General features: G+C 42.0%; 1 protein-coding gene across 6 annotated transcripts in view; it reads right to left on the bottom strand.

The window, feature by feature from the left end:
- Amotl1 (angiomotin like 1) overlaps positions 1-27,026 on the bottom strand; it is a 157,020-nt gene that overhangs the window by 110,178 nt on the left and 19,816 nt on the right. For 3 of the 6 annotated variants that reach the window (XM_047516618.1, XM_047516615.1, XM_047516617.1), the window contains exons 2-3: positions 24,917-25,052; positions 13,658-13,708 (exon numbers count right to left, since the gene is read on the bottom strand). In XM_047516618.1, coding sequence (XP_047372574.1) covers positions 13,658-13,708; positions 24,917-25,001 — 136 coding nt within the window. In that variant the 5' untranslated portion in view covers positions 25,002-25,052. The remainder of the gene's footprint in view (positions 1-13,657; positions 13,709-24,916; positions 25,053-27,026) is intronic. The other 3 variants (XM_047516620.1, XM_047516616.1, XM_047516621.1) reach the window with 2 other exon arrangements.

Here is a 27,026-nt window from a genome sequence, read left to right as displayed (position 1 = left end):
TCTCGGCCACTATTTTATTTGGCTTCCCAGTTCCTCTGTCCCCGACTGCAGACCTACTACCTACCACCAAAACACTCTGAAGCCAGACCCCAGTGTGGTGAGCAATGGACCCACAGTCTTTACAGAGTCCTAGGGGTTTTTTGGGACCTGAACTTGCTACAAGTTTTTTCCCTTTCCTCTTGGGAAGGAGTGAGATTTATGGAGCCCCCTACATCAACACGACTCTACACAAATACACACACTCTCTTTTTAAACCACCAGAGGTGATTTCCTCAATGTGGGAAGCAATTAAATATTTTAGAACACAGGTTTTACGGACAGATGAATCTAAGATCAACACCCCTATATTTGCTTACTAGTTACCTGATATTGTCTAAATTACTTTTCTAAGATTTCCTCTTTCCATAAAGAGTAGTCATGTCTACCTTTGTCCATCACATGTAAAGCTCTTAGTATAATGCTTAGCACATAGCACTTGCTCCACAACTATTAACTGTTGCTATTAACCTGTTGGACATTTTCTTATTAAATATCACCACTTTATGGGAGTTTTCATTATTGATGGGCTAGATTGTGATAGACACAGTTTCTTTTGGTTTATTTTCTTGACTTTGGGCTAGGTGCAGGAAATGTGAATGATGGGCAAGTTGATTAGAGCTCATCACCCCTCTATCCTCACAAATAAAAAAAAAAATCTCAAGATACCCTAAAAGGCAAAAGGGAAGTTAATAAAGAATTAATAGGAATTAATTCATTGACTGATCAATTCAGGCAGGGGGTTGAGACCAAGTATTGGGTCAGTTAGATGTGAGGTCATGAGCTCATTTTTCAGGCTTGATTTTAAGTGAAATGTTCCTTACCTAAAAGGTACTTAAAGACATGAAGCAGGGTAGCAGTGGTTGAAGAATCAGAGCACTCCTACCTGGAGAAGAGAAGATTAAGATACGATATGAAGGCCAGCTTCAGGTATTTTGAGAGATTTCAGAAAGGAGGAAAGACTTATTCTGTATTTGCTCCATGACACCCTATGGCAGTGGCTTACTAACAAGAGATGACAACTCATGGGTCATGAAATCAAGTGACTAGTATTGTGAATAAATGAAATAAACATAAGGGAAAAGATCAGATGCAGAGCATCTAAGAAGGGTAATTGCTATTCCATGAAACTTGTTTAGTTACATTTATATTTGTATGTATAAGTTCAAATGTAAAATGCATCCTTTTGTGAATTCCCAGTATATTAAAAAAAATGTTTGAAAGCTATAGAAGGCAAAACAGGACAACTGGGTGAAGAAACAGGAAATCAGTTTTCAGTTCCTATAAAGAAACCTTTATAATAATGATCACTGTACCACAACAGACCAGCTTTTCTCTGGAAACAGGACCCTCCCCCCTAGAACACCCCTCAGAAGACATTCTAGAAGAGGTGGAGTAACAATGCAGTGAGGAGGGATGACACTGGATGTTCACTTCCATGAGGACACTAAGAGGCTTTGACTTTCCAGAACCAAGTAGATCAGACCTGACTTTCTACTTCAAGAGAGAATGGAACAAATCAAACTTTAATATATAGACTCTGAAACCACATATAACCAACCCGGGAGAAGGGATTACTCTGTGTTTATATATTATACAAAATGGAGCAGGGCTGGGGAGATAACTCAGTCAGCAGAGTGCTTGCCTTATAAGCACAAGGCCCTGGATTTGATCCCCAGCACCAAAAAAAAAAAAATGGATCATATATCAAATCCCTAAAGTTATTTAGGATTTCCACTGTAGGAAGCTAATTTCTAGCATGAATTTTCTAATGAGGTGATATAATAATACACCTACCAGCAATCAAGTCTCACTGTTGTAAGCACCTAAGTTAAGCCAGGTGGAAACCGAATGCCTGGTGATATGGAACAGAGCCATGTTTTACCACACCTACCAAGTGAGTAAGCCAAAATTCAATGCAAAGAACACAGCATTCCAGATGTTACTCCCTCACCTAGGACTTGCCAGATGAAACAAATGATACCAGTTAGATTTTCAGATAACCAACAAAAGATTTTTGGTGTAGTATATCCCAACTATTGCAGGGGAACATATTTGTACTAAAACATTTTCATATTTAATGGGTTTTCCAGTGTTTTTATTTGCTGAGTCTGACAATCCTTACCCACCGACACGGGGTTCTGTCTGAACTCCTTTACAGGATTCCTCAGTCTTTCCTTGGTAAAGAGCATGGGATGACAGCTGCCAGAAGCTGAGAGTGGCCAACCACACCAATGATGGCAATAACGGGAAAAGAAGTGATGTGCAAGTGAGGAGGCGCAACAGCTCTGACCCCACTGAGCCAAGCCAAAGGGCCGTTTAAAAATGGAACAGCAGCTTCTGTGAGACATCAGCACATGTACAGCATTTGCGGAAGTACATAACAAGGTCACAGTCCCATTTTATAGACTTCCAGGCTAATCCAGGCTTAGGTGAGGGAGGAGATGCAGCTTTACTGGGTTACATCTGCACTCAAGCATAGAGGAGCTCACTGTGGCTGCCACCAGCTGTTCTCAGGAGCACCTGATGCTGTATATGCTCTAGGCCTTCACACTGTGAAGGATAGATCTCATCCAGGAAGCCTGCCTGGCCTCCTCGGACTTCCATAACTCAGTTGGGTTCCTTTCCTCCGGGGACCCATACCCACTTGCACTCACCAGAATAACAATTGCAATTACTCAGGGAATGCTCACTGTGTACTAAGAACTTTACATGTATTAACTCAATCCCTCCCAATAACCCTATGAAGTAGATACAGTCATATATCACTTGGTTTTTTTTGTTTTGTTTGTTTCGGGGGGTCCAGGAAATTTAAACCCAGGAGTGCTTTTACTGAGCTACATCCACAACATCCTTTATTTATTTATTTATACTTTTTATTTTGAGACAGTCTCACTAAGATGCTTAGGGCCTTGCTAAACTGCTGATATTGGCCTTGAACTTGTTGATCCTCCTGCTGCAGTCTCCTGAGTCTCAGATTACAGGCGCACACCACCGCACCCGTCCTGTTATGTATCAGTTAACACGGGGATACATTCTGGGAAATATCTTAATAGGTGATTTCATCATTGTGTGGGCCTTCCAAACCTACTGCACACCCAGGCTATCGGCTCCTGGTTGTACATACACACAGCGTGTTAGTATACTGAATACCACAGGCAATTGTTACACAGTGATATTTGTGTATCTAAACATAGCTAACTAGGAACGTTTGTACCAGCACTACTACAAATATGTGGATTATGGGTTGCTTTATAACTTAGCCATAATGACACTAGGAGACAGGAATTTTTCAGCTCCATTATAATGTTACGGGGCCAGCATTGTATATGTGCTCTTGTGCAGCACATGACTGTATTAGCATTCCTTTACCAAACATGAGGAAACCCAAACCCAAATACCCTTGCCCAAGGTCACACAATTGGTTAGTGCACATTGGCCTGAAGGAGCCAAAGTTTCACACTGTAAATTTTTCTGCATATAGGTATTTCTCCCCAAGTTAGGTCAACAGTTCTTAGAGGGAAGGACTATATCTTGTTCACTTTTTGGGTCCCTGGGCCTACCTAGAAGAGTGTGAGACAGTGCAGGCAGTGTTGTATCATCATTTGCAGTGCCTATCATTTGCAGTCAGATAGACCTAGTTGCACATTATGGTTCTGCCAAGACTCTGCAACTGAGAATCAGAAATTTGAGTTCTAGTGTCTTGCTCTGGAGCTAATGATGGTATTAAGAATCCTGGCAGTAGAAAACAGGGTTGCACTCAATCCCTGGCTCTACCACTTACCACAGTGACTTGGCAAGCTATCTAACATGTCTAAGCTGCGGTTCTCCATCTTATAGGGAAGGAAGTAATAGTACCTGGCTCCTAAGATTCTTTTGAGATAATCAACATAAATCATCTCTTAGGGAAATAACTAATACATGGAAAACACCAAACAAATTTTTATTTCTTTTTTTTATAATGCATTTAATAATGTCATTTGAACTGGAGCAAACAAATTTTGGTAAATGATTGGTATTAATATTTCAAGTTTGAGACATTTTTTATGCAGGAGATCAGAACTTGAGAAAAGTAAATCCTACCACTTACATAATTAAGAGGAAATTTATTTTAAAAGAATTATTCAAAGGAAAATTTACACACAATGAAAGAGTTCCTAGAAGAGGGAAGGAATGCAGATGAGAAGACTGGGATTGGGGAATCAGGTCTACCATGTTCAGTTATATAGGCTGTTCACTGCACAATGCTCAGTGAGTGAATGGATGTGAATGGGATAGGGGAGTGAAGAGGATAGGGTTGGGAGCCTAAAATCTGACTTGCGCTCTACTCACTAAACTAGAAATACTGTCTGCTCTTCATCCACCTAGAGAGGATTCCTTTTTCTGATTTTCTCAAAGGCACTTATTTGATTTTGTGGTGGCTCTGGCTTACACTTTTGTAGTTGACTTCCTTTTTCCATTTCTACTTTGCAGTGTCACCAGATGAACAGAATAGCGGAGGAGAAACGTCATGGACTTCAGGGAAATACATCTTACTTGAAAGTGATGGGGAGAGTGGAGGGAGAAAAAGAAAGAAGTAGGATGCAGATTTCATGAAATGTGGATGGTTTGTCACACTTCTACAGGATGACAAGGGCCCACAGTAGGTGGAGGTCGCAGGTGGTCTCCTGGGCTAACCCACACAGGGTCCAACAGGGACACAAAAACTGGCCGCCACAGTCCCCAGTCCATAGCAAATGCTTGGAGACTAGACTTCCTTTGAGTCTGGGGTGAGGGTGGGGGGAATATTCTTTAGAGTCAAAGGGGAAATATTTTTTTTAAAGGAGGAAGAAGTCCAAGCTCTCTCACTGACCAACCACAAGGGCAGCAATAATGGAGACAGAAACAAAGGGATCCTCACGTGGCTCCCCCGCCCCCACCAGGGCCTTCCCTGATGTTCATTCCAGACCAGGATCTACCCCCACAGTTCCCCTCTGTTTTCTTAAAACCTGAAGTTTCCTTAAAATATTTACTCTTGAACAGTGACCTGAAAGCAGCCATGGGATTCACTCTTCCCAGCAGTTTTTTCTTTTTAAAGCTCTGAGAAGAAGTTGAAAATAATATTGCTACCAGGTGGTCGGTAATCTTGCCAAAGCTTGATTGAGGGAACAAAGGTCACAGGGAGAAGAGCATTAAGTCAAATAAAAACATATACGTATTTTGACATTATAATAACCACCTGTATGTGCTACGGTGGTTCGGTGGTTCATTTCTAGCAATCCTGAAGAGGAGCCTTTCAGCAGGCAGCGAGAGATAGCAAAACCATCCCCGAACATCTGTTTCCCCCATTTTGCCAAGGAACATTCTTTTTTTATCCCCTTTTATAATTTGACCTGTTCCATTTTCTGGCAGAGGGCCCTGGGAAGGCAAGCCTTTGCTGTCTGTATCCAACTGAAGATGAAAAAAGGAAGGAGGGAGCAAGAGGAGGAAGCAGGGGAAGAGACTGACCCCAGGAAACAGAGGCAGAGGCAGAGAAGGGGGAGGGAGAGAAACAGAGGAGAGGAAAATTGGGGAAAGAGGAGGGGTGAGAGAGAGACAAACAAGTGATATCAACTCAAGTGTCCACCCTGGGTAAAACTGCTGGGAGAGTGGGAGAAACAGAACCCAGCGGGACATATTCCAGAGTGATCATCCAGGAAGAATGTGACCCAGAAACCATAATCAGAGCATCCTTGAAGAGAGCAAGCTGGTTATTCACACATTCCTCAGACTCCCAGCACGCTTAACAATGGGTGAAATATCACTTTCTGGGGAGTCATGCTTGTGTTTAATATTCTGGAACGACTGGCCACAGTCCGATTTATTTCTAGTATGAACATCTCTTTGGCAAGATTTCCCTCTCCCCGCGTGTGTGTGCGTGTGTATGCATTCTACCCCTGAAATCCATGCTGCTTCCTTGCTCTTTTTGCTTTTTTGGTTTGTTGTTGTTTTGTTTTGTTTGTGTTTTAACCAAATAGATAATCATTTGTCCCTGAGAATTTATTGTCATTTCTCCCTCCCTAGTCTCTTCTTTCCTCCAACTAGAATTCCTTGAAATCAAACTTCACCTCCTGGGCAAGGCATAGTATCATTTTGCAAACACATTTTAAGGGGGCCGTGATTCATTTTACACCCGTATCCAAGTGCACCTGCCCTCCACGTGGAAGTTGTGCTTCCATACTCTACCAGACTTCTGTCACCCTGCTCTAAATGCTGCTGCAAAGGTTGGGTCAGCAACACCAGGAACCATGAGAGATTTCATATTCTGGCAACTCTATACAGCATACAGAGCAGAAAGAGCAGGAAATAAATGAAAGGAGCTAAGAGGAGTTTTTGAGGCTGTTGATTTGGATCCCATTGTGGAAAATTCCATTGCAAATTGATTATTATTTGGTAGCCTAAAGAAAACAAAATATATACAACTTCAAACAATTACTATTCAGTTATTTATTCAACATAAATGTCCTCAACTGATAGGTACCACCAGACCCTCTGCTGGATAAGTCATCTCTCCATATCTATGAGGGACTGGTTCTGGGACCACTACCCAGGATACCAAAATCCATGGGTATTCATGTCTCATATAAAATGGCACAGTATTTGCTTAAAATCTATGCACATCCACCCATAAATTTTAAATCATCTCTACATTACTTATAATACCTAATACAATGCAAATGCTATGTTAATGGTTGCTATACTGTATTATTTATGGAATAATAGAAAAAAAATCTGTACATATTCAATACAGACACCATTGTTTTAAAAAATATTTTCCATCCACAGTTAGTTGAATCTACAGATTCAGAACCCACAGGTACAGAGAAGCAACTGAACTTTTACATGTATTTTTTTACTCAACCCACAATGAATCTCCCTGGGAAGAGGGAAACCTGTGTATTTTCCTCCCCCATGAAACTGAGATTGGATCTAGAGCCAGAGATTATGTATTGAATCTAAACCCCTAATAAGCTGTGTGATATTGAGCAAATAATCTAGCTACTGTGAGTTTCTGTTTTCTCTTCCATAAAATGAAAATAACTCCATCTGCTTCACTGAGTTGTTCTGAGAATGAAATGGGAAAAAGATCAATCATGGAAGAGAATGAGTTGCCCAGATTTGGGAACTTAACAATGTTGAACTCTTCTGTGATTGTTTTATTGGAGCCAGGAGGCTGGACCACACCCCTGTGGTAGGGTGAGGTTTCCTGTGAAGGGAATTGAATTTTCCACTGTCAATCATCCTGAGAAAAAGTTAATGTGGGGTGAAAACTCCCTTCCCATTAGAAGCTATGGGCCTGGAGAAGGATGGCAGGACAGATAGGCTAAATCCCTGGCAATTGTTATGTTTGGGTGCAAATGTGGGTAACATGATTTAAATCCCACACTGGTAAACTGGGTGAACTGTTTACATGTGTAAAGTTCCTGGCACAGAGTAGGTGCATGGTAAGCCTGGTCCCTTTTTCTTTATTCATGTAAATGGGAGGGAGAAAACTTTGGATATAGGAAGTATCTGATTCAGAACAGATATGTTCACAACTCTTGAGTCCTGACACATTATCCTGACACAGAGTTGGGAAGATGCAGAGTGGCAATATAATTTAATGTATATGGCAAACATTAAATCTTTCAGAAGGTTTTGACCATGCCTGAAGGTATCAGAGCACCTCAGAGGAGCAGAAAGACATTTAATGGTGGTTACTACATTCAGGCATTCACCACCACGGTCTGAGGTTGGTATTATTATTATCCCTCTTGTACCAGTCAAGACTATCAGTACACGCAAAAGGAGTGATCCATGAGTCTGATGGACTACTTACAAAAGTGTGACTGACTCAGTCAAGGGAAAACAACAAGAGACAGTGAAAGACCCCAGGACTAGTCACAATACAGAGCTGCTACCACTCCTGAGATGGTTGAGTTTAGGCGTCAACATGACTAGATTAAGGGATGCCTAGGATAGTTAGTTGGTCAAGCACTTTTTCTGGTGTGTCTGTGAGGATGTTTTCAGAGACTGGGACTGAGTATGGAAGATCTGCTCTTAATGTAGGCAGGTACCATTCAATTGGCTGGGAAAACTGCTGGGAGAAAACAGGTGAAGGAAAAGCAAAATCTTGCTCTGTCTGTGAAGCTGGACACCTTGGATGGCAGAATGCCAGGTTATTCAGTCTTTGGATTCTGGAACTTGCACCGGCGTCTCCACTTCCCACCCTCCTACTCTGATTCCCAGCCCCATTTTCAGACTGAAAGTGATACAATCAGCCTGCCTGATTGTGAGGCTATGAGACTCAGACAGAGCCACCCTACTGACTTCCCAGGTCCCAGCTTGCGGACAGATAGTTGTGGGATTTCTCAGCCTCCATAATTGTGTGAGCCAATTCTCTTCATAAATCATAATAATATACAAAGAATACAGCATGACTGGATGCTATAGGAGAAGGTCACTCTATAGGAGCAACCTTCAGTACAACCATATAGCCATACCATTCCTCAACTTGACAGGGAATAAATACCCTGATGTCTCATTCTGGCCACTATCACATATCCTGATAGTGCCTTTCACAAGCCAAAGTCAACGGGAAGCCAGCAGATGCCTTATAAAAGGTAAGTTTTCCAGGACATAGAGCAGAGTGACAAAGGGTAGTGAGTGAATCTGAAAATGCATCTGAAAACAGCTGGGACATGATCTTACAGATTGTGAAATGGAGACACAGATTACATAACTTGCCTTTGGTCAAAAAGCAACTAAAAAATGGAGCTAAAACTCAAACCCATGCAGCATGATTCTGGATCCACACTCTTAACAACTAAGACATAATTTGTTAAGATTACTAGTCTTCCCTCTACTCTACCCGACCACTTCACACCACTACCTGGAAACTACATTTGAGGATATGAAACACCATGACACCACCATATCAGCCCTGGATTGCTCGCACTCTAAGTGAAAGAAAAATTAACCCGTACTTTGGTCAAGTAATCGTCATTCTGCCCTTTGTTAAAGCAGCCTAATGTGTATGTATCCCAAGTATTACAAAGAAGCCAAGCACCTACCTGGACAAAATGAGGCCGGGAGTCATGGTGGTTTGAGCAATAAGAGAAATATGGTAGAGACTGCCAGTGAGCACCAACATGTGTGTTCTCTTCTTTCTGGAACATAACTATATTTCCCAGCCCCATCCAACTGGGTAAGGCTATAGGACTAGTTCTCACCTTTGGAATATGCTAGAAAGCATATTTGTCTCCAGGCTGAGATAACCAAAGGTAAGTATATTTATCCTAGCTAACCAGATTCCCTTTTCTGCTAAATAGATACAAAGCATGCAGTGAAAGAATCTGAGCCCCTGGAAGATGGTGAAACCAGGGGATGTAAGAAGCCAGCAACTTTCGATGACCACATGGAGTAGAGCCCTCTAAACCCAATGCTAGTATATAACACCAGCAAAAAACACAGCCTTTACTGTGTTAAATCACTGGCATTGGGTTTAGCTATCCTGAGTAAGACATAAACACAATTATCTAGAGCTACAACTTCATCCCATATTTTAGAAGTGTGGGGTGGTAGGTGGTGACTGGCAAACATTTAAGTGATTATTTTAAAGAAGTTATATAAATGTTATAATTTTTTCTGATAAGCCCAACCATCCTCCCTGAACGAGGAAGGCAAGAATAGCACAAGACAACCCTTTCTCATGATATATTGGTCCTTGGAGAGTTAACCCCTATGGCTCTCAAGAATGCAGTTCTCATGAGAGACTCCTCTTCTGACCCTCAGAGGGCAGTTCATAGGGGTCTGAGCAAAGAGCAGCAATTGAGCTTGCTCAGGCATGCCAGGAGTCAAGCAACCCCACAGGACAGCAAATTAGGAAAAGTACAGGAAACAAGGGACCAGTTTGCTTTTGGATAGTGTGAGTAGGTTTTCCCCCATTCTTCCTAATGTACAAATTTTCTAAAATAAGCAGGTATTACCTTTACATTAAACAAATTAAAGTTTTAAAACTTTAAAGAAATAAACCGAATAAGCCCAAGGAATGAACAAAGGAGTTAGGTACAAGTTACATGTTAAAGGATCTAATCCTCAAGGCACTGTTAAAACCAGTAGAGGGGGAAATCTCGGAGATACATAACTTTAAAAACATAAAGTAGCTCAGCATTGGCTCCCTCACTCTCATTCAATAAGCATTCACTGCGGATTTTGCATGTGCCAGGCACTATGTTAGCTGCTACATTTTATAAAGAAGAATGCAGTGGCCACTGTCCAGTGCAGTGATATGCCACCATGGCTGCACCTGCAATCATTTGAGATTGATTTAAAAATGACAACACCACCACGGATGCTTGGGCCTAGACCCCAGGGACTGATAGGACAGTTCAGGGTTCTGACCTGGTCTGAAGAATTTTAAAAGCTGTTCCTGATTTTAATGTGCAGCCAAGCTGAGAACCACTAAGAAGTCATGACACATGGGGTTAGTGTTTAAGGATGGGTCAGAGCTAACCAGGTGAGAAGGGAGAAGGGGGAGGAAGGGCATTCAAGAGGAGGGAACAAAGCTGAATTCAGAGGACTATCTCAATGTAACTAGAAGGTTATATTATATAGGGGTGATGCAGACCACGGCAGTCCTTCTACACCAAACCAGAAGTCTATTTCCAGGTAGGGGAGAGTCAATGAAAGTTATTAAACAGGGGTAATTATGATAGTATCTGTGTTCATCCCAACTTTCTAACCGTTCAGAGATCTACCACTTCTAAGTATAGACAGAAAGGCTGTGGAAAGGTGTGGGCTTTGCCTCATCAGAGTGTGGGAACTTTCAGATGGATACAACTCTTACCAATGACTCTGGGGAGGAGAAAGCACTAGGGACTTCACTCATCAATAGTGGTCAATGATTCAGTCAATCTTGTCTACCTAATGGTATCTACATAAGAATCCTAAGGATGAAGTTTGGTAAAGTTTCTGAGTTGGTCATTACATCCATGCGCTAGGAGGGTGTAGTACCCTAATCCTACCAGGACAAGAAGCTCCTGTGCTTGGGACCCATCCAAATCTTGCCTTCTTTATCTCTTCATTTGGCTATTGACTTAGCCTTTATAATATTCTTTAAAATAACCTGGCAAATATAAGTATTTCCCTGTGTGATATTATTATTACAATTTATTGAACTTGAAGAGAATGTTGTGGGAACCTCTGATGTGTAGCCAAGTTAGACAGAGGTATGGTGAATGTGAGGAACCACTGCTTATAATTGGCATGAAATAGGAGACAGCTTTATGTGACACAGTCCTCAACCTGTGGAGTCTTCAGAAACTCTGGGTAATACCTGAATTTAATTAAACTGCAGTTGATGTCTGCATAGATTGGAACAACTGCTTGGTGTGAAAAACCCATGCATTGGGTGTAGACAGTGTTGTGAATAGAGAAACAGTTCTCTTTTAACTTTCCTTCACCTCTTCTTATATTCTAGCCCAGGCTAAACCTATGTGCATCTGTGCTCCTAAAACATGGCTGCTTGACAAGCTCATCAACTGCTGTAAGAGGCATTTTTCCTGTTATGTGTCTAAGAATAGCACTCAAAACTATCATACCTCTTTCCAAGGGATAAATGTGAGTTCCCTCTTTGACCTAAATAGCATAGAAACAATGAAGTCTCACTCAGAGGGCTCCTCTGTCAACCCTTTCTCCAAAGAGAGACACCATGTACTCAAAGGCACATGATTATAAACAATGAATATCGAAAGGCAAGGGGCCTTCTTTGGCTTATATAGCCCCTCACAGCATCTTAGCAGCCTAGAACTGGAAAATACCTAAGAAGTACCTGACACAACCAGAACCAACACATTTCTACTGTTTAAAAACTACCCAATCTATACTATTTGTTACAGCCACAGATTAAAACAACCCTCTCATCGCCTCTGGAAAATCTGTTTTTTCCCACATGAGAAAAAGGTTGTTTTCTTGCTTTCTAAACTGAAGTGGGAAAAAAAAATCACTTTCTTAATAATTACTGCTAGTTTGAAGAGTTCCCTCTATTTATCAGTGCCTGTGCTGAGCAGTCTAGACTGTTAATCTCAGGAGGAGATATGGAAATTAAAGAGGGTCAAACACCTGGGCCTTTCTTATACATAAATCATTCTGCAAATGCAAACCATTTAGTATTAGACAGCCAGGTCACTCAGAGCAAGGAGTGCCCTTCCTGCCATTGCTTATGCTCATCTATGATCTAAGAGGACCAAATAGCTCCTGTCACACCATGGAAAGTCAGTGCTGGTATTAGTAGCACACAATTACACATGCTGGGCGCTGATCACTCCCCTCTAATAAATTATGTCATGCAAAGCTACGATTTAGATGTCATTTTCATTTAAGGATTCACTATGGTGTGCCTTTAACAGATAGCATTTAATGTACAATTCCATTAACAGAGATGTGATTACCTCACAAGTTGTCAGAAACACGTTTTCTGAATAAACAAGGTACTCCTCCTTACCTCAGAGTGCCACCCTTGATCCAGACCTATGTTGAGTGCTTGATTCCCGGAAATAAATTAGAATTGTGGCCAAGGTGAATTTTACTTGAGGTGTTGTGGAACTGGATAAGAACATACATCCCAGAACAAGAGGCTGACCAGAAACAAGGTGCCCAATGCTGAGAATGTTTCCATGAGTAAACATTTTTAAATTGCTGTGGACAACTTCTTTTCTCCTTTACTGCAATTTATACCATTAAAAAAAAAAAAAAAAAACTTTCATGGTAGGAAGGCAAGATTTTCAGGTTGGTGATAAGAAAACAGCTAGGACAGACTTAACAGATCAGTTTGATAACAAACTAATCCTGAGAACAGAAAAAGGAAAGAAAAGAAAAGGAAAAAAAAAAAAAGAGAGAGAGAAGAAACCACTGGACCACCAGTGAGACTGGGTGGCAGGAATGCTTAGAAGGATTCTGACTGATGCGAATTTCCCTCTCCGCATACTCTCTCTTTGACAAGTGTCTGTCACCATTCACCTGCCACAAATTTCTTACAACCACAGACAGAGGAGGATGGAATGACCTAGTCCAAAATACCTAGAAACCATATGAAGAATAGAATCAGGGAGGAAGGCGGCTCCCAGGTCCTGTGGTTTAATGACTTCACCCATGTGTTGTGTGTGTGTGTGTGTGTGTGTGTGTGTGTGTGTGTGTTATAATTTTTTTATTTTATTTTAGTTTTTGGCCTTCGACTTCTTTTAATTCAGGTTAAGGACTACCCACACAATGTCCCTCTCAGGCAAGGTACTTGGCAAGGCAGAACCTGCCACCGCCACATCCTTCCAGGAAGATGAGTGCAGGCTCAAAACAGAAAAGCCAGGTTTGGAAGTTCCACGCTTCTTCTAGCATCACCACTAACCCGGGGACACACACACACACGCGGTACGTGGGACACCTACCCCGCCACCCCAAAACACATGCCAGAAAAGGTCAATCTAAGAATGGAGCGTGCGTGCAGCCCAAGGAAGTGTCCCCCAACCCTTTCTACCCACCCCTCCGCGGGATTTCTTCCCGGTGCCCCTAAACTCGGGGTTCCAGGGCGGAATTCCGACAAAAAAAAAAGGAATTTTTAAAGACTTACCTAACTCCTCCGGGCTGTAAGGCTCGGGGGAGGCGTCCACAAACTCACTGTCTGGGGGAAGAAGAAAGGCAGAAAACAAAAACTGAAGCGCGACCATTCAGGGCAAATCGATTAAGCATCAGCTAACGAGCAAGTCCCTTAAAAAAGCTGAGGTTCTCTCTCCCATTTTCAAAATCCCTGAACCAGAGCTCATTAGCGATTCGGACCGCCGGATCCAATGACGGTAAGGAATTGGCAAAGTAACTTGGGGGCAATTCGGCCCAGGGACCCCGCATTTTCCAGGCACTAGCAGGTGCTCGGTAACTTTCCGCGGGTGCGATCCCGCGGCTTTCCCCGCGAGGCGAGCGGGGCCGAGGCTCCATCGTCTACCCGCAGCCCTCGGGGCGCATCGCCGTGTCAACTGGGGCCTGGCGCGGACACTCCAGCGCGGAGAAACCCCAAAGTTTTCCAGGGATCCCGCAGGCTTGGGGACGCGCGGCACCTGCAGCTGCTGCGCGAGCTACCAGCTCACACCCTGCCGGGCGTCCCCCGCGCATCCCCGTCCGTTGCTAAGCGACCGTGGCCGTCACGCTCCGCAGTGGCGCGCGCTCTGCCTTCCGACTCCCTGTTGGAGGTTGTTTTCTCCCACCCCGAATCCTTTGCGCATTTATTAAAAATTAGAGCATAACCTGTTCAAAAACTATTCCCTGCTCATATGCATCTGTCCTCTTCCGATTGCTCTGGGGCTTCTTGTGAGGAGATATATTTTCAGAGCTTGAATATGTCTTGCAGCAAGGGAGGAGGAGTTTCATTATGCTCCGCGATTCTTCGTTTTTGAACCTGAATTCTAACTCCAGTAGGTGAAATAATATGATGTTCATTTCTCAGGTAGGGAAGCAATTTTTGGAGGACTTCACAGCGCTGTGATAGCGGCGGGAGGGGAGCAGGCTCCATCTACTCTTAATAAGTTTCCAATACAGGATGTAGAAACAGAAGTTAGGGTCTGAGAGATGTAAAGTAATTAGTGTCACATTCTGGGAATCTTCCTCTCTGGGTCAATGACCTAATAACATGGACAGATGCATTATGTATTTTCCCCCAGGATTGGTTGTAACTGCTCTGTCAGGCAGGGCCCTGGTCTTTTAGGACCTATCCTGGAGACAAAGCCCCCCAGTTGATGACCCCCTGCAGGGACCAAGGACAAGGAAGGAGTAAGTGTGGATGTCTCTTCTCCGTTCTTGGACAGTTGGAGGGGCAACAGAGTGGTCAGCCTTCTGGGGAGCCTTCTATTGTCTCAAAATGATCAGAGCACTAGCCACAGCAGCCTAAGGGCCCAGTCTGTACCAATGTGTTTTCATCCTATAAAATTTCAGCCAGTAGGGTTTTCAGCTGTCAGCTTTTTGTTTCCAAACACAATAGAGGACCGAAAGAAGACTTAGCCAGCATTGCTCTTGAACTGAGGGTAGAAGAGTTGGGGCTGTCCTCCACTGAGGCAGCCATTCTTGAACTGCTTAGCTTCTCTCTCCATCCCCTGCTGTTGTCCTGCTCCTGATAATCAAATCTCCAAAATCCAAGAATCAAATATGCTTAAGTGAATATTTGTACACATTACTCCTTCCCTTTCCATTTGCTGTTTGGAATTTATAGTTCAACACTAGCAAGATCTCCCGATCTTCAGTCTCCTCTCTGAATGTTTTTTAAATTTCTTGTTCTGAAATCTGACTCTCTTTGAACAACCATATTACTTACCACTCCTTATTTCATCATCACAGACCCTTGAGTTATTCCACCTCCTTCTTTGAAGGTATTGGCATCTGGCTCACTGTCATTTGCCCCAGTACCATTCCCATGAAAATTCGCATTTTCTCCTTATGTGCATAGTGGATCCTTCTCACACTCTGGTCTCTCAACTCAGACATCCTCTCCTATCCTTGACCTGCTCCACCAGTCTAGCCACCGGCTTTCATAGTAACACCATTCTTAATGTCAGTGTCAAGCATTCTGCTCTCCAGTCACCACTTGCCACCATCCTAGTTTATTGCCTCTGTTTTCTTATCCCAGTGCCTCCTTGACCCTAACAACATCTATAATTTACCTACTCCATGACTTTTTATTTCTCTCACTCTCTTTATGATCTTAGTTTTCAGATTCATTGCTATGATTTCTCAAATTTACCCTCAAATTCATGTTCCTCTCTCTTTCCATGCTCTTTGCCTGAAAAAAAAAAAAAAAAAACCCACAATTCTAATGAAACCTTATTCTCTTCCTTCTCTCTGCCTGCATTCAGCAAAACATGATTATAGATTCATAAAATCATGCTGTCCAGTTCATAAAACTAAACTCAAGTGGACCTTGGTGCATTTCAGCAATCAGTTTACGTTGACCTGGCTTATTGACTCTCCAGCTCTTCTGTTGCTGTGAATGACCATCTGTACTCCATCCATGGCCAACTCCACTGTGGGTCAGATCTCACTCACATGACTTTTCCCCTTTTCCACTTTGCTTTCCTTTGTCCTAGGCTAATCCTAGCTTTGTACAGACATGGTAATGTCATATATTTAAGAAAAAAAATCTTCCTTGATTCCCCATCTCTTTCCAGACACCACTCAAATTCTCAACCGCCTTTAATAACAAAATTTATCAGAAGAATTTTCTATTCTTGGAGTGTTCACTCTTCCTTTTACTCTTAAAAGCAACCCAGGAAGGATTCTTCTACCTTACCATTCTGCCAAAGTAACTCTTGTCGAAGTCAAGAATGGTCTCACATTGCCAATACCAATGGTCAGTTCTTGGTTCTAACAGTAAACTTTTGACTCACTGATCCCATGAGTGTATGTAGTCATACATTCAGTCTCCTTGGTTTTCCCATCATATCAAGAAACAAATAACACTTTGTGTTCAAAGAGAGTCAGAATAGAGAGGGTTTTGAGGTCAGTTGGATCTTGATTCTAGGCCCAGCTCCACCATTAACTGGTAACTTAATTTCTGCCAACCTCCAATTCTGTAAAAATGGAGATAATACTCATACCTAATATCTAATTGTGGTGAGATTACAATAAATTGATGCACTTTGGGCTCTAGTAGAGAGACTGCCACTTTGTAAAAATCAAATGAATGTTAGTTATTATTGGATGCCGCATGCCTTTACAGCTGACCCAAATGGGCTCTTTTCTTTCCTTTAACAACTCTGAATTCCTGAAAGAAAATAATAACCACATGGTGTGCTTAAATTAAGAGGAATGTTTATTGTCTCTGACTTTTGGTTTGTGTTCTAACAGTTGACTTGAAAGTTGGTTATATGGTAGCAAACTTCCCCCCATGAGGAGTGCTATAGGTTGAATGGGACCCCTCAAAATTCATGTGTTAGAAACTTAATCACCAGATACATATGTTTATGGTATTTGGATGTGGGCTTATGGAGAGTAATTAGGATTAGATGAAGTCATGAGGGTGGGGTTCCCATGGTGGCATTTGTGGTTGCATTAGAAGAAGAAAAGAAGCCCACACTAGCATACTTGCTCTGCCTCCCTATGTGACATCAGCCACCATAATACAATGCAGCAAGAATGCCCTTATCCAGTGCTAAGGAGATGCCATCAACACATACTTGGACTTCCCAGCTTCCAGAACTGTGGGCCAAGTAAATTTATAACCATTATAAATTACCTGGTCTCGCATATTTTGTTACTGCAACAAAAAAGTAAGACAAAGAATATTACAAATATTTCACAGGGTGATTAGGTTCTAGAGTCTGCCAAACTGCTCTGCCAAATGACTCTGATTCACAATGGACTCCCCTTCATTTGTTCATATACATGGATGACTTGTAAGCAAAGAACTTCCTTTATAGCACTGTAGCTATTTGAATTTACTAATCAACTGGAGGTTAATGAGAAAGCATTTTTCTTGTTTCAGTATTTGCTGTTGAAATGTTTCTAAAATATATGATTTCAATTTTCTATCTTATGAAATAGAGCAAACAATAATGTTTCTTATTAATCAACCTGACATTTATTGAGAATTTATCATGCATCCAACACTGTGCTAGGCACTGCAGATACAGAGGTGATCAGGACCCTCATGCCCCTCACCATCTAATAAGGGATTCCATGCTAGAGGGCCTTATTGAATCTTGGGACAATGTCCAAAAATGCCTATTCACACTTGACTTTTATGGGCCTCTTGCAAAGAGATGGTTCTGCTAGAGGATCACTAAGCTATAATGGAGAGTACACAAGTTTTTAGTTTTGCAGATCAGCTCTGTCAATTATTAAGGGGGTGACCTCTCAGAGTCACAGTTTCCTGAAAATAATACTTATTGAATTGTTGGTAGCAGTAAAATGTTAAGTACAAGACAGACCAGGTACAATGTGCAACATACAGTGGGTGCTTAATGAATGTTCGTTTTCCTTCTACATAGTGGTCTGGAGTGTGCCAGAGTTCCCTTTGGTTCCTGTTCCAGGTGGACAGTAGGCATCTTGCTGTCATGGTCCCTGCAAACTGCGAAAAGGAGGCCCTACTCCTACTTCAAGGTAAGTGTTTCTTAGAGAGTGGAACATGTGGAGAGAAAGCAGCAAGGAGAAACATCTCTGGCTTCAGGTGAGGTTTTCCATAGAAACAGATCACCCAGTGGGCTGGTGTCTAATGATCACTGTTACTATTGCTCTACATGATGAATTGAATGGGCTTTTTGGAAGTCAGTCTTGGAACCGTCCTCCAAGCTCTAATATTTTTTGTTTCTTTATATTATTGTAACTATCTTGAATTAATTTTTATTATGTAAGCATATAATATTCATTTGAGGTAAAGGAAAAGAAACATTTAGTACAGATGTGTATAAACTAAAAAATAAAATCTCCCTTTCCCATCCTATCCCAGGATCTATTGCCAACCTGAAACACCGTCCAGAGCTTCTTGGGCAGCCTGAGAGATGGGGTTCAGGCGTGTTTACAAGTGTATGTGAATTGTTTAAATAGTTGAATATAGTATTTGATTCCCAATTAATGCAAAACATTTCTAAATGAAATTTTATTCCACCCCCAATCATAAGCTGGGGTATGACTGTTTAATAAGGCAAGCAACTATATTTAAAAGTCATGGGGAAAATAACTTTATCAACTATTAGAACGCAGTCAATGTTTAAAAACAATTCAGGCTCCTAAAGAATTATACTTCAGTCTTCTAGAACACTCAGTCAGAACCTTCATGTCTTGGTAGTTGAGGTACAAACAGTTATATGCCATTCTGAACCCAATTCTGGGTTCAAAGGAACTTTGAGTTCCATTTCTAGAGCTAGGAACACACTCTACATGTTGTTGTAGCTAAAAGAAGTTTTCTCAGCAGAATATCCATCACTGATGTTCTTCCTAGTGGAAGCAACTCCAGCTGTGGGCCAAGGATATGCCCTGAGCAGTCTAGGAATGCCATTAGTTTTTGGTCAGCCTCTGCTATGGAGGTGGAAGGGCCTGCCTATCTGCCAGCCTGCCTGGAGCAGAGGAAAAAGAGAGGTTCTCTGTGGGCTACTTTAATTTTGGGTTCCTGTAGGAGTTATGTGATCACTTAGGCAGAGGAGGAAAAGTGATAGGGTCCTTACACAGATGTGCTTCTTCCTCCCAGAGTTTGGTGAGGGGCTCAGAGTCACATGGGATGAGACTGTTTTTTTGTTGTTTTGTTTTGGTTTTGGTTTTGGTTTTCCAGCCAAGGTATGCTATGGACTCTGTTTGCAAGAAAGAGCCAGAGAAATGCCCTAATAAGTTAGAAGGGTAGCCAGGGTGTCTTAGAATCTGTTCACAGCTTTCCCAGCAGTCTCTGGGGAGGTCACCAATTTCAAGTATGAAAGACAGAAAGAAGTGAGCTGAGCCACCCTCTCTGCCTTTCTCTCCACCCTGGCACTGCCCTTTGCTGTCTTCTGTGCAAGTCACCATCTGTCTCCTGAAGGACCTCTGCTAGTTGACAGCAGAGCACAGTACAGGAGCAATGCGGGCCGCGCCTCCCTCCCCTACTGGGAAAGTGTGAGTAGGACATTTGGGAGGGAAGAGTGGGGCCCTGACTGCCTGAGCACAGCATGACCCTGTTCTGTATCCTTGTCTCTAATCTGCATCTCTTAGGACAAGCCAACAGATGACACCAAGGACAAAGGCATGCCACCAGAGTAAGGTTTTATCAAAGAGAAATTTGTCATTAATTGGTTGCAGCATTAACTCCTCAGCTGAATTGGCCCAAAGGATATTTCCACTTCTCTTTGGGCTTAATATTCTTTCCTTTTAGCACAATCTCACTTTATAATTCTTGATAAAAGGGAGGGAGAAAAACACAGTTGTTTTTTTTCCTCTTAAATGAAAATCAAGCTTCAGATAATTGCCTCAGTTCTTCATAAATTCCAAAAGAAGGAACTAGGCTACATTAGGAAGAATAGTTAAGTATATCTCATCTGAAAAAAAAAATGTTCTTAGCAAAAACAATACAAGAGATAATATGACATGAAGTCTGACAGGAAGTTAAGAACTCATTTTGGTGAAAATGCTAAATATATTCTCTTAAAAAAATCCAAAAATCAGTGCAGGAGATGCTGTTAACAAAAGCTAGATATTTTGCAAAATATATAAGCAAGTTGGATTCATCCAGTCCCCCACTCCCATATTCCTGTTATCAACTATGATACAGAGAAGAGGATTTTTTAAAAATTCTTACCTAACATCATATCATAGGAAATAAACTCTGGCTAAGCCAAGAAGCTACTGGAAGGTATAGACATGAATCAGAATAAAAAACTATTCCAAAAATACACACAGAAAAAGGTTCCTGCAGAGGAAAATCATATACTTCCAACTTACACTCAGTTGGAGCTATTGAGTGAAATCAGATGAAGTATCTTGTGTTAAGATTAAGGGCAAAAACATTTGCTGCAATTGCAATCTATACAAAACTATTTTAAAAAATCCATAAGCTGAATGTGAGTGTCTGCTGAAATGTAGACCACCTTGATCTTACTTTTCCACCCTAGAGTCCTGCACAGAGGCTTGAGAGAAAATGACTCCTTTCAGAGCTGCAAATAGAGTGGTGCCCTTGGGATGTATCTCTTCCTGGTTTTCCCAGTAAGTTGCCTCAGTGATCAGCACAGTATAGGTGATGGGAGGACAGGAAGAGAGGCCTGGACTTTAGTTCGAGTCTTGCCATTAATCTTTGCAGAGACTCCCCAAACCACCTCTCTGCGTCTATAAAATGGAAGGGGTAGAACATGCGATGGCACTTAGGAAGCATACTGGAACAAATGCCAATAGAAGGTCATGGGTAACGGTTTTTAATATTCCTCTTTCACCATGGAATGCAAGATGAAAAGCATCAAACTTCGTGGAAATGTGGAGATGCAGAATAACCTTGCCCTTGAAACTGACAAAGAAGTAATGGACAGGACACAGCTCTGGAGGGTAAAGCCCTGAGTCTGAACATGAGCTCTGCTACCATTTGCTGTATGAGGCTGGCTTCAGTAACCAGCCTTCCCAATACTCATTGTCATCATCTGCAAAATGGAGATCAGAATAACTACTTCACAAGATTCCAGTGAGGATTTGAATGAAATGCAGTGGCATCACTTGGCATACAGACCACTCTCAGAAAAGGTTGCTTCCTTCCTTCCTGAGCAATGACCCTGAGAGGCACCAGAAGGGAAATCTGCTCCTTCCTGCTTTTAAAAGCTACAATGGAAGCAGTGCCACTAAATTTCTGTGATGCACCTGGCCCACACTGCCAGGCTGTGCTTCCCAGACTTCCTGCCTCTCCCCTAATGAGGTGCATAAACAGGTGGAGTCCCCTGGGAAGAGTGGATGACAGCAGGACTCCTAAATAGCTGAGTGAGCACATCTGGAACAGGAAGAAGAAATGTTTTATGGTTTTGCTGAGAAGGGTCTCCCTCCTGCATCACATACACATACAGTGTGGCAGTGGACAAATCAAATGAAGAGCCAGATCAACTTGTAATGCAACAATCTGAAACAGGGCACCAGTCAAAGACCATCCCCTTGTGTTTCATATGTCAGGGATTACATGCAATTTCATTTGTAAAATGCATTCCAGGCCTTTAAAATAAGTTTGCAAACCCACTGACCCAGGTTGTTGGAACTGTAGGACATAGAGGTAGTTTTTTTCAGAAACTCCTTATCACCCCCAGACATCCTGGGCTCTCCCCAGCCAGCTTCCTGAAGGTAGTCCCATCCTAATGGCAGCCGGATGCTCCAAGGATAACACAAGGGCAGATGCTGTGTGGATCTGCCTCAAGGCCTATGACTCACCAGGATGACTGCACTTCCCTGCAGTTAATACAATTCTCACAGGATTCCATGAAGCCAAGAACCAAACCCCAAGACCTGGACACTTCTGGGACTTTTCTGGTGCTTCATTAGAAATGCAAACCCCATTAACCCACATTGGAACTAAGAGATGGAGCAGCTAGTACCAATCAGTGATGGGAAGTGGGTGGGGTTTGAGAAAAGATGCTTGGAAGCAGATGGGTAGAGGCCTTGAAGTGCATAAGCTGAGACAGCTGCAGGCCTGGATAATAATCCACATATTACAATAGCTCTGTTGATTTTTTTTAGCCCTGGTTGTAACTAGTTCACTTTTCTACTGTGGTAATCAAACCACCAGCAAAAAAAAGGGTTGTAACTGGACCACCAGAGCCTTAAATTATGAAGACGGTAGGGAGTGTTGGAGAATGAATTGAGGAGCAATAGCTTATGATGGCTGGGGTGAGGCAGATTTAGGTTCAAATTCCAGCTCAGTCATTTGTGAGGGGAATGGCCTTGAACAAGTTTCTCAAGCTTTTCAGGCCCAGTTTCTTCATTCATAATGAGAATAAAGTTGTGAGAATGCTTGAGATAGTCTGGATCTATACAAAAAAATTTAGTGTAGTGTCTGGCAATAGTATATACTTAATAAATGATTTAAAATCTTTGTGGTGGCACATGCCTGTAATCCCAGCAGCTCTGGAGGCTGAGGCAGCAGGATCACAAGTTCTAAGTCAGTCTCAGCAACTTAGTGAGGACCTCAGCAACTTAGTGAGATACTGCGTCTAAATAAAAAATTTAAAAAGGGCTGGAGATGTTGCTGGGGATTAAGAACCCCTAGGTTCAATCCCTAGTATCAAAAAAGAAAAAGAAAAAGAAAAGAAAATTCTTTTTGATTTCTTTAATTTTGACTTAGCTCTGGCACCATGGGGCAAGCACTCTCTGTTTCTGAATGAGAATTTCCTCATTCCACTTCAAGACTTCCCCAGAATTCCATCTTTGGCTCCCTACTCATTCCCTTTAAGACCTGCACCTTTCCTGAATCCCAGCCCAGTCCTCAGAACCACCCTAATAGCAGTCCACAAGAATTTTCAGATTTCAGCCATATCCATCCCTTGTCACTGTTCTATACCCCAACATTGAAACATGGCTGGACTTTTGTCTTGGATGCCTCCATCATCACAGTCTGATTATCTGAACTGGAATCATATTTCATAGGATATACTGCTTCAGTGGCTCATCACTTACCCCCATTTTAGAGATGGGGCACATCAGAGAATGTTGTCCATCTTGCTTTCTCTTTGTGTTCCTACTGCTTGTTGTATAAAATATGATAAATCATATTCTCAAATGAAGGAATGAACAACCAATAAACAGGGGGCAGACCTCAACACAAGTCTGATTTCTCTTCCTCTTGGCTAACCTTATTTCCAAAGAATGTAAATATCTGACATGGTGAACTCAGAGGGATGTGGTGGCATGTGGAACTGATCACAGTAAGCACTGTCAACCCTTTGTTACAGTGATCCCAGAGCTTCCCTTCAGGTCTGAAATTCTAGGATGGATGACTCTATTGCCTGGGTAATGAAAACACCAGTGGGCAAACCTCACCTATCTCTCTCCTCTGCTTTCAAGCTTTGGTAAAAAGACCTAGGGACATTGAGTGAAGTGCTGTAAGTGTGCTAAAAGCAGGGTGAAGCAATGCAGTGGTGCCCAGAACAGTTGTGCAGCCAGGTGAGCTGCCATAGCCCAAATAAAACCTCTCAATGAAGGCAGACATATGCAGAGGATGTGGTCCTACCCATCAGAGATTCATTCATTCATTCCTCCAGCCACCAGCTAGCCATCAGCTCTTTGCCATGTTGCAGTGATGCAAAGATGAATTAAACATCTGCCTCAGGAAACTCAGAGGTCATCTAGGATACAGACAGTCATGATACAGTGTGGAAAGTATCATGGCAGCACTGAGGAGGGCCTCTCAATAAGAACAGTGTGGGAGCAGGTGGGTAGAGGGGCAGGAAGAAATCTCAACTCAGCTGACTCAAGCTGAAGCTTCAAAGATGAGAAGGGACTGTCCAAGTGGAAGGCAGTTGAAAATAGCCGTTGCAGAGGCTCACGGGGGTGTGAAAGCAGGACATACCCAAGACTCTAGAGGGAGTAGATCTACTGAGAGGGAAGCGGTGTTCCTAGTGGTGAGCAGCAGGAGATGAGTCTGGAGAGGCTGGTAGAGGTCTAATCAGGAAGGGCTGTATGTTGAGCTAGGGAGATTCTCTTTGATTCCACCATCTGAGGAGATACTGGTTTAACGATCTTTTAAAAAGTGGCTAGAGTGACAGGGTGTTGGGGCACAGGAGCAAACAGCTGTGGATTTCTAAATAGACTGCATCCAAATTCCTGCATCTGCCCTTCCCTTTGGAGAATCTCCCTGTTTGCCGTAATGATGTTTGGAAGATGTATCCTGGTACAGTGCAAAAGCTCTGTGAACGTTCATTGCTATGTCATGAGAGAATGTCGTCCAGTGATCTCTAGGTTCATCTTGTTTTCTCTCTTGTGTTCCCACTGCTTGTTGTATAAAATATGATAAATAGTATTCTCAAATGAATGAATGAACAACAAACAAACATAAGGCAAGCTCTTACTAAAAGCATCTTGTGAGTGCATTCAACTCAGTAACCTCTGATCTCCCCACCGGTAGCCTCTTACCACCACAGTTAATCTCCATCAGATTTGGAGGATGAGAGAGTGTTGAACTCTTGGACCCAAGAGAGGGCCACAGTTCTATTTCAGGGTTCTGGTTCTTACATTTGTACACTCCACTCCAGGAGAGTTACAACATCCCCAGGTTTATCTGACTTCAAAGTCCATGTCCTCTCCTCTACACCCAGATGCTTTTGAAAAGGCAATAGCACTGGGCATGTACTGAGAACAGCTGGGCTCACAGGGAAGTTCAGGAGTTGAAGAGTACAACGTGTATCAGGGACATCAAAAGTGACCATACCCGCTCTCGTGCTGGGAAAATGATGAATTCCACTGGGGGACAACCAGTTACCTTCCTCCAAAGCCCACTTTTCACTGAGATCCATACTTCCAAGCAAGTCCTTTGTATGTGCAGCTCTCAGATCAAGCAGAAGCTCCTGAAATATATAAAGAGCACAAAAAAGGGGTGTGAATTACTGTCGATGCTCTTGGAGATGGGAAGAATTCGTGAAGGAAAGTAGTCAGTTTCTAATTCATTATGTTTCTGTGGCATGAAGAGTTTATTAAGATTTGGGCATGGCCTGAGTTTGAGGTTGCTCAAGTCCATAAACCAAGCTTCTTTGGGCATTTGATTAATAAACTATGGAGCAACAGTCATATGCTGGGCTTTGGGCAAGGAAATTCCTCTTTAGTTGTGTGTGTTGTATAGACTCCTAGAATTTCAGGGGACACAGCTGGATCTCAGTTACAGAAGGAAGAAAAGAGAAGGAAAAAATGAAAATAGAAAAAAGATATATATTCTTATATATGCCAAAGAAAATATACCAAAATATTTCAATTAAAAAGTTGTTATTGTATTGGAATGATGAATACTTTTAATTCTTTTGTAATTTTCTGCAATTTCCACAGTGAACATATGCTGCTTTTGTAATTTGAAAAAAGTACACAATAAATATTATTTTAAAGAAAACCCCCAGAGCCAAAGACTCCATGGAGACCACCTCCTCTTGAAAATTGTGATAGAAAGGCACATGTCACAAGGGCTCTCAACTTTCATTCATGAACAGGCCATCCCACTCTACTGGATACATGTGAGAAGGCCATCCTGTGGTACCTCTACTTACAAACTGTATCTCAGTTCTTTACAACTCATGCCCCAACTTGCTCATATTACAAAGAGGTTTTAATAACACTCTGCATGTAACTGGTCTTCAAATGAAAGTGGTTGAATAATTGAACATGACTGAGTCACCACATCTGTGCATGCAGGGAGTGGACCATCCACCATGGTGGAAATCCTGCCAGCCTAATTAGGATGGGCACCGATTATCATGTGCTGTAATCAGACCAGCTGGCTTATTTGGTCCCTAGAATGCTGTTCAAAGTTGCCCTGCAGGTTCTTGTGCTGCCTGCCAGACAGCAGACATGGCAGATCAACTTGTTGCTTTCTGGATATCTGCCTAGAAAAGTGTGGTACTCCAGGGAGTTGCACCAAACAAAACTCTCTAATAAAATACCAGGGAATGCTAAAGATTGTAGTGTACTTCATTGGGCACTGGCTCACCAGGAGTTTGTGTTCAAACCAATCACCCAAAATTTTTAGAAGGGAATTCTAGATTTTCTAGAGTGAATGTAGCACAAGGCAACAGTGAGAAGATTGGATTTAAAAAAATCCAGCTGCTAGTCCTGATTTTGGCATTAACCTGGTGACTTTAAGGAAATTGTTTACTTTCTCTAGACTGACTGACTTCGACTTTAAATTAAAGTATTAAGAATAGATGTTGTCAAAGTCCTGTTTCGGGCTTCTAAGACTTACAGGATATAATATTATGCTTTTACATACAAAGTCAACTTATCCACTGCATCAGGGGACTGAGGAAGCTGCATTATTTATCCATTAATCAACTGAGACAACAGCCTCAGTAGGTGAGAGGTGGCTAAATGGGGCTAGAGGCAGTCCGCTGTTGAACAGAGATGTTCTCTTTGCAAAACTGAAAACATCTGCACTAGAAATTCAATCTTGAACCATGATCATACTGTTTTATTTAAGCAACTAAAAGAAACATCCAACATCTTTTATCTTCATTAGGAAATAACATTAATAGTGCATTCTTAAAAAGTAACATTTATTTATCAGACCAGTAATTCAAAGTAACTTAATTACTTTAAAAAAATCACTTCAGTAATTCTTGCAATATCCTTCAGAAGTGAGTTGGAGATTTTAAGAGATTTGTTTGGCAAATATAGGCATTACTGATTAATCAGAAAGTGGTTTTCAAAGTAGATTATTCATCCCTCTTTACTCAGTGACCCTAGACCCCCTTGTGCCCCAAGGAAACAGATTTGCAAGATGGTATCTTCAGGATGTGAGGTTAGACTTCACAAGAGTGCATTTCATTTTATTATTCTGA

The sequence above is a fragment of the Sciurus carolinensis genome, chromosome 11 (assembly GCF_902686445.1).
Source record: "Sciurus carolinensis chromosome 11, mSciCar1.2, whole genome shotgun sequence".
Taxonomy (NCBI): Eukaryota; Metazoa; Chordata; class Mammalia; order Rodentia; family Sciuridae; genus Sciurus; species Sciurus carolinensis.
This window is presented reverse-complemented; position numbering and strand designations above follow the sequence as displayed.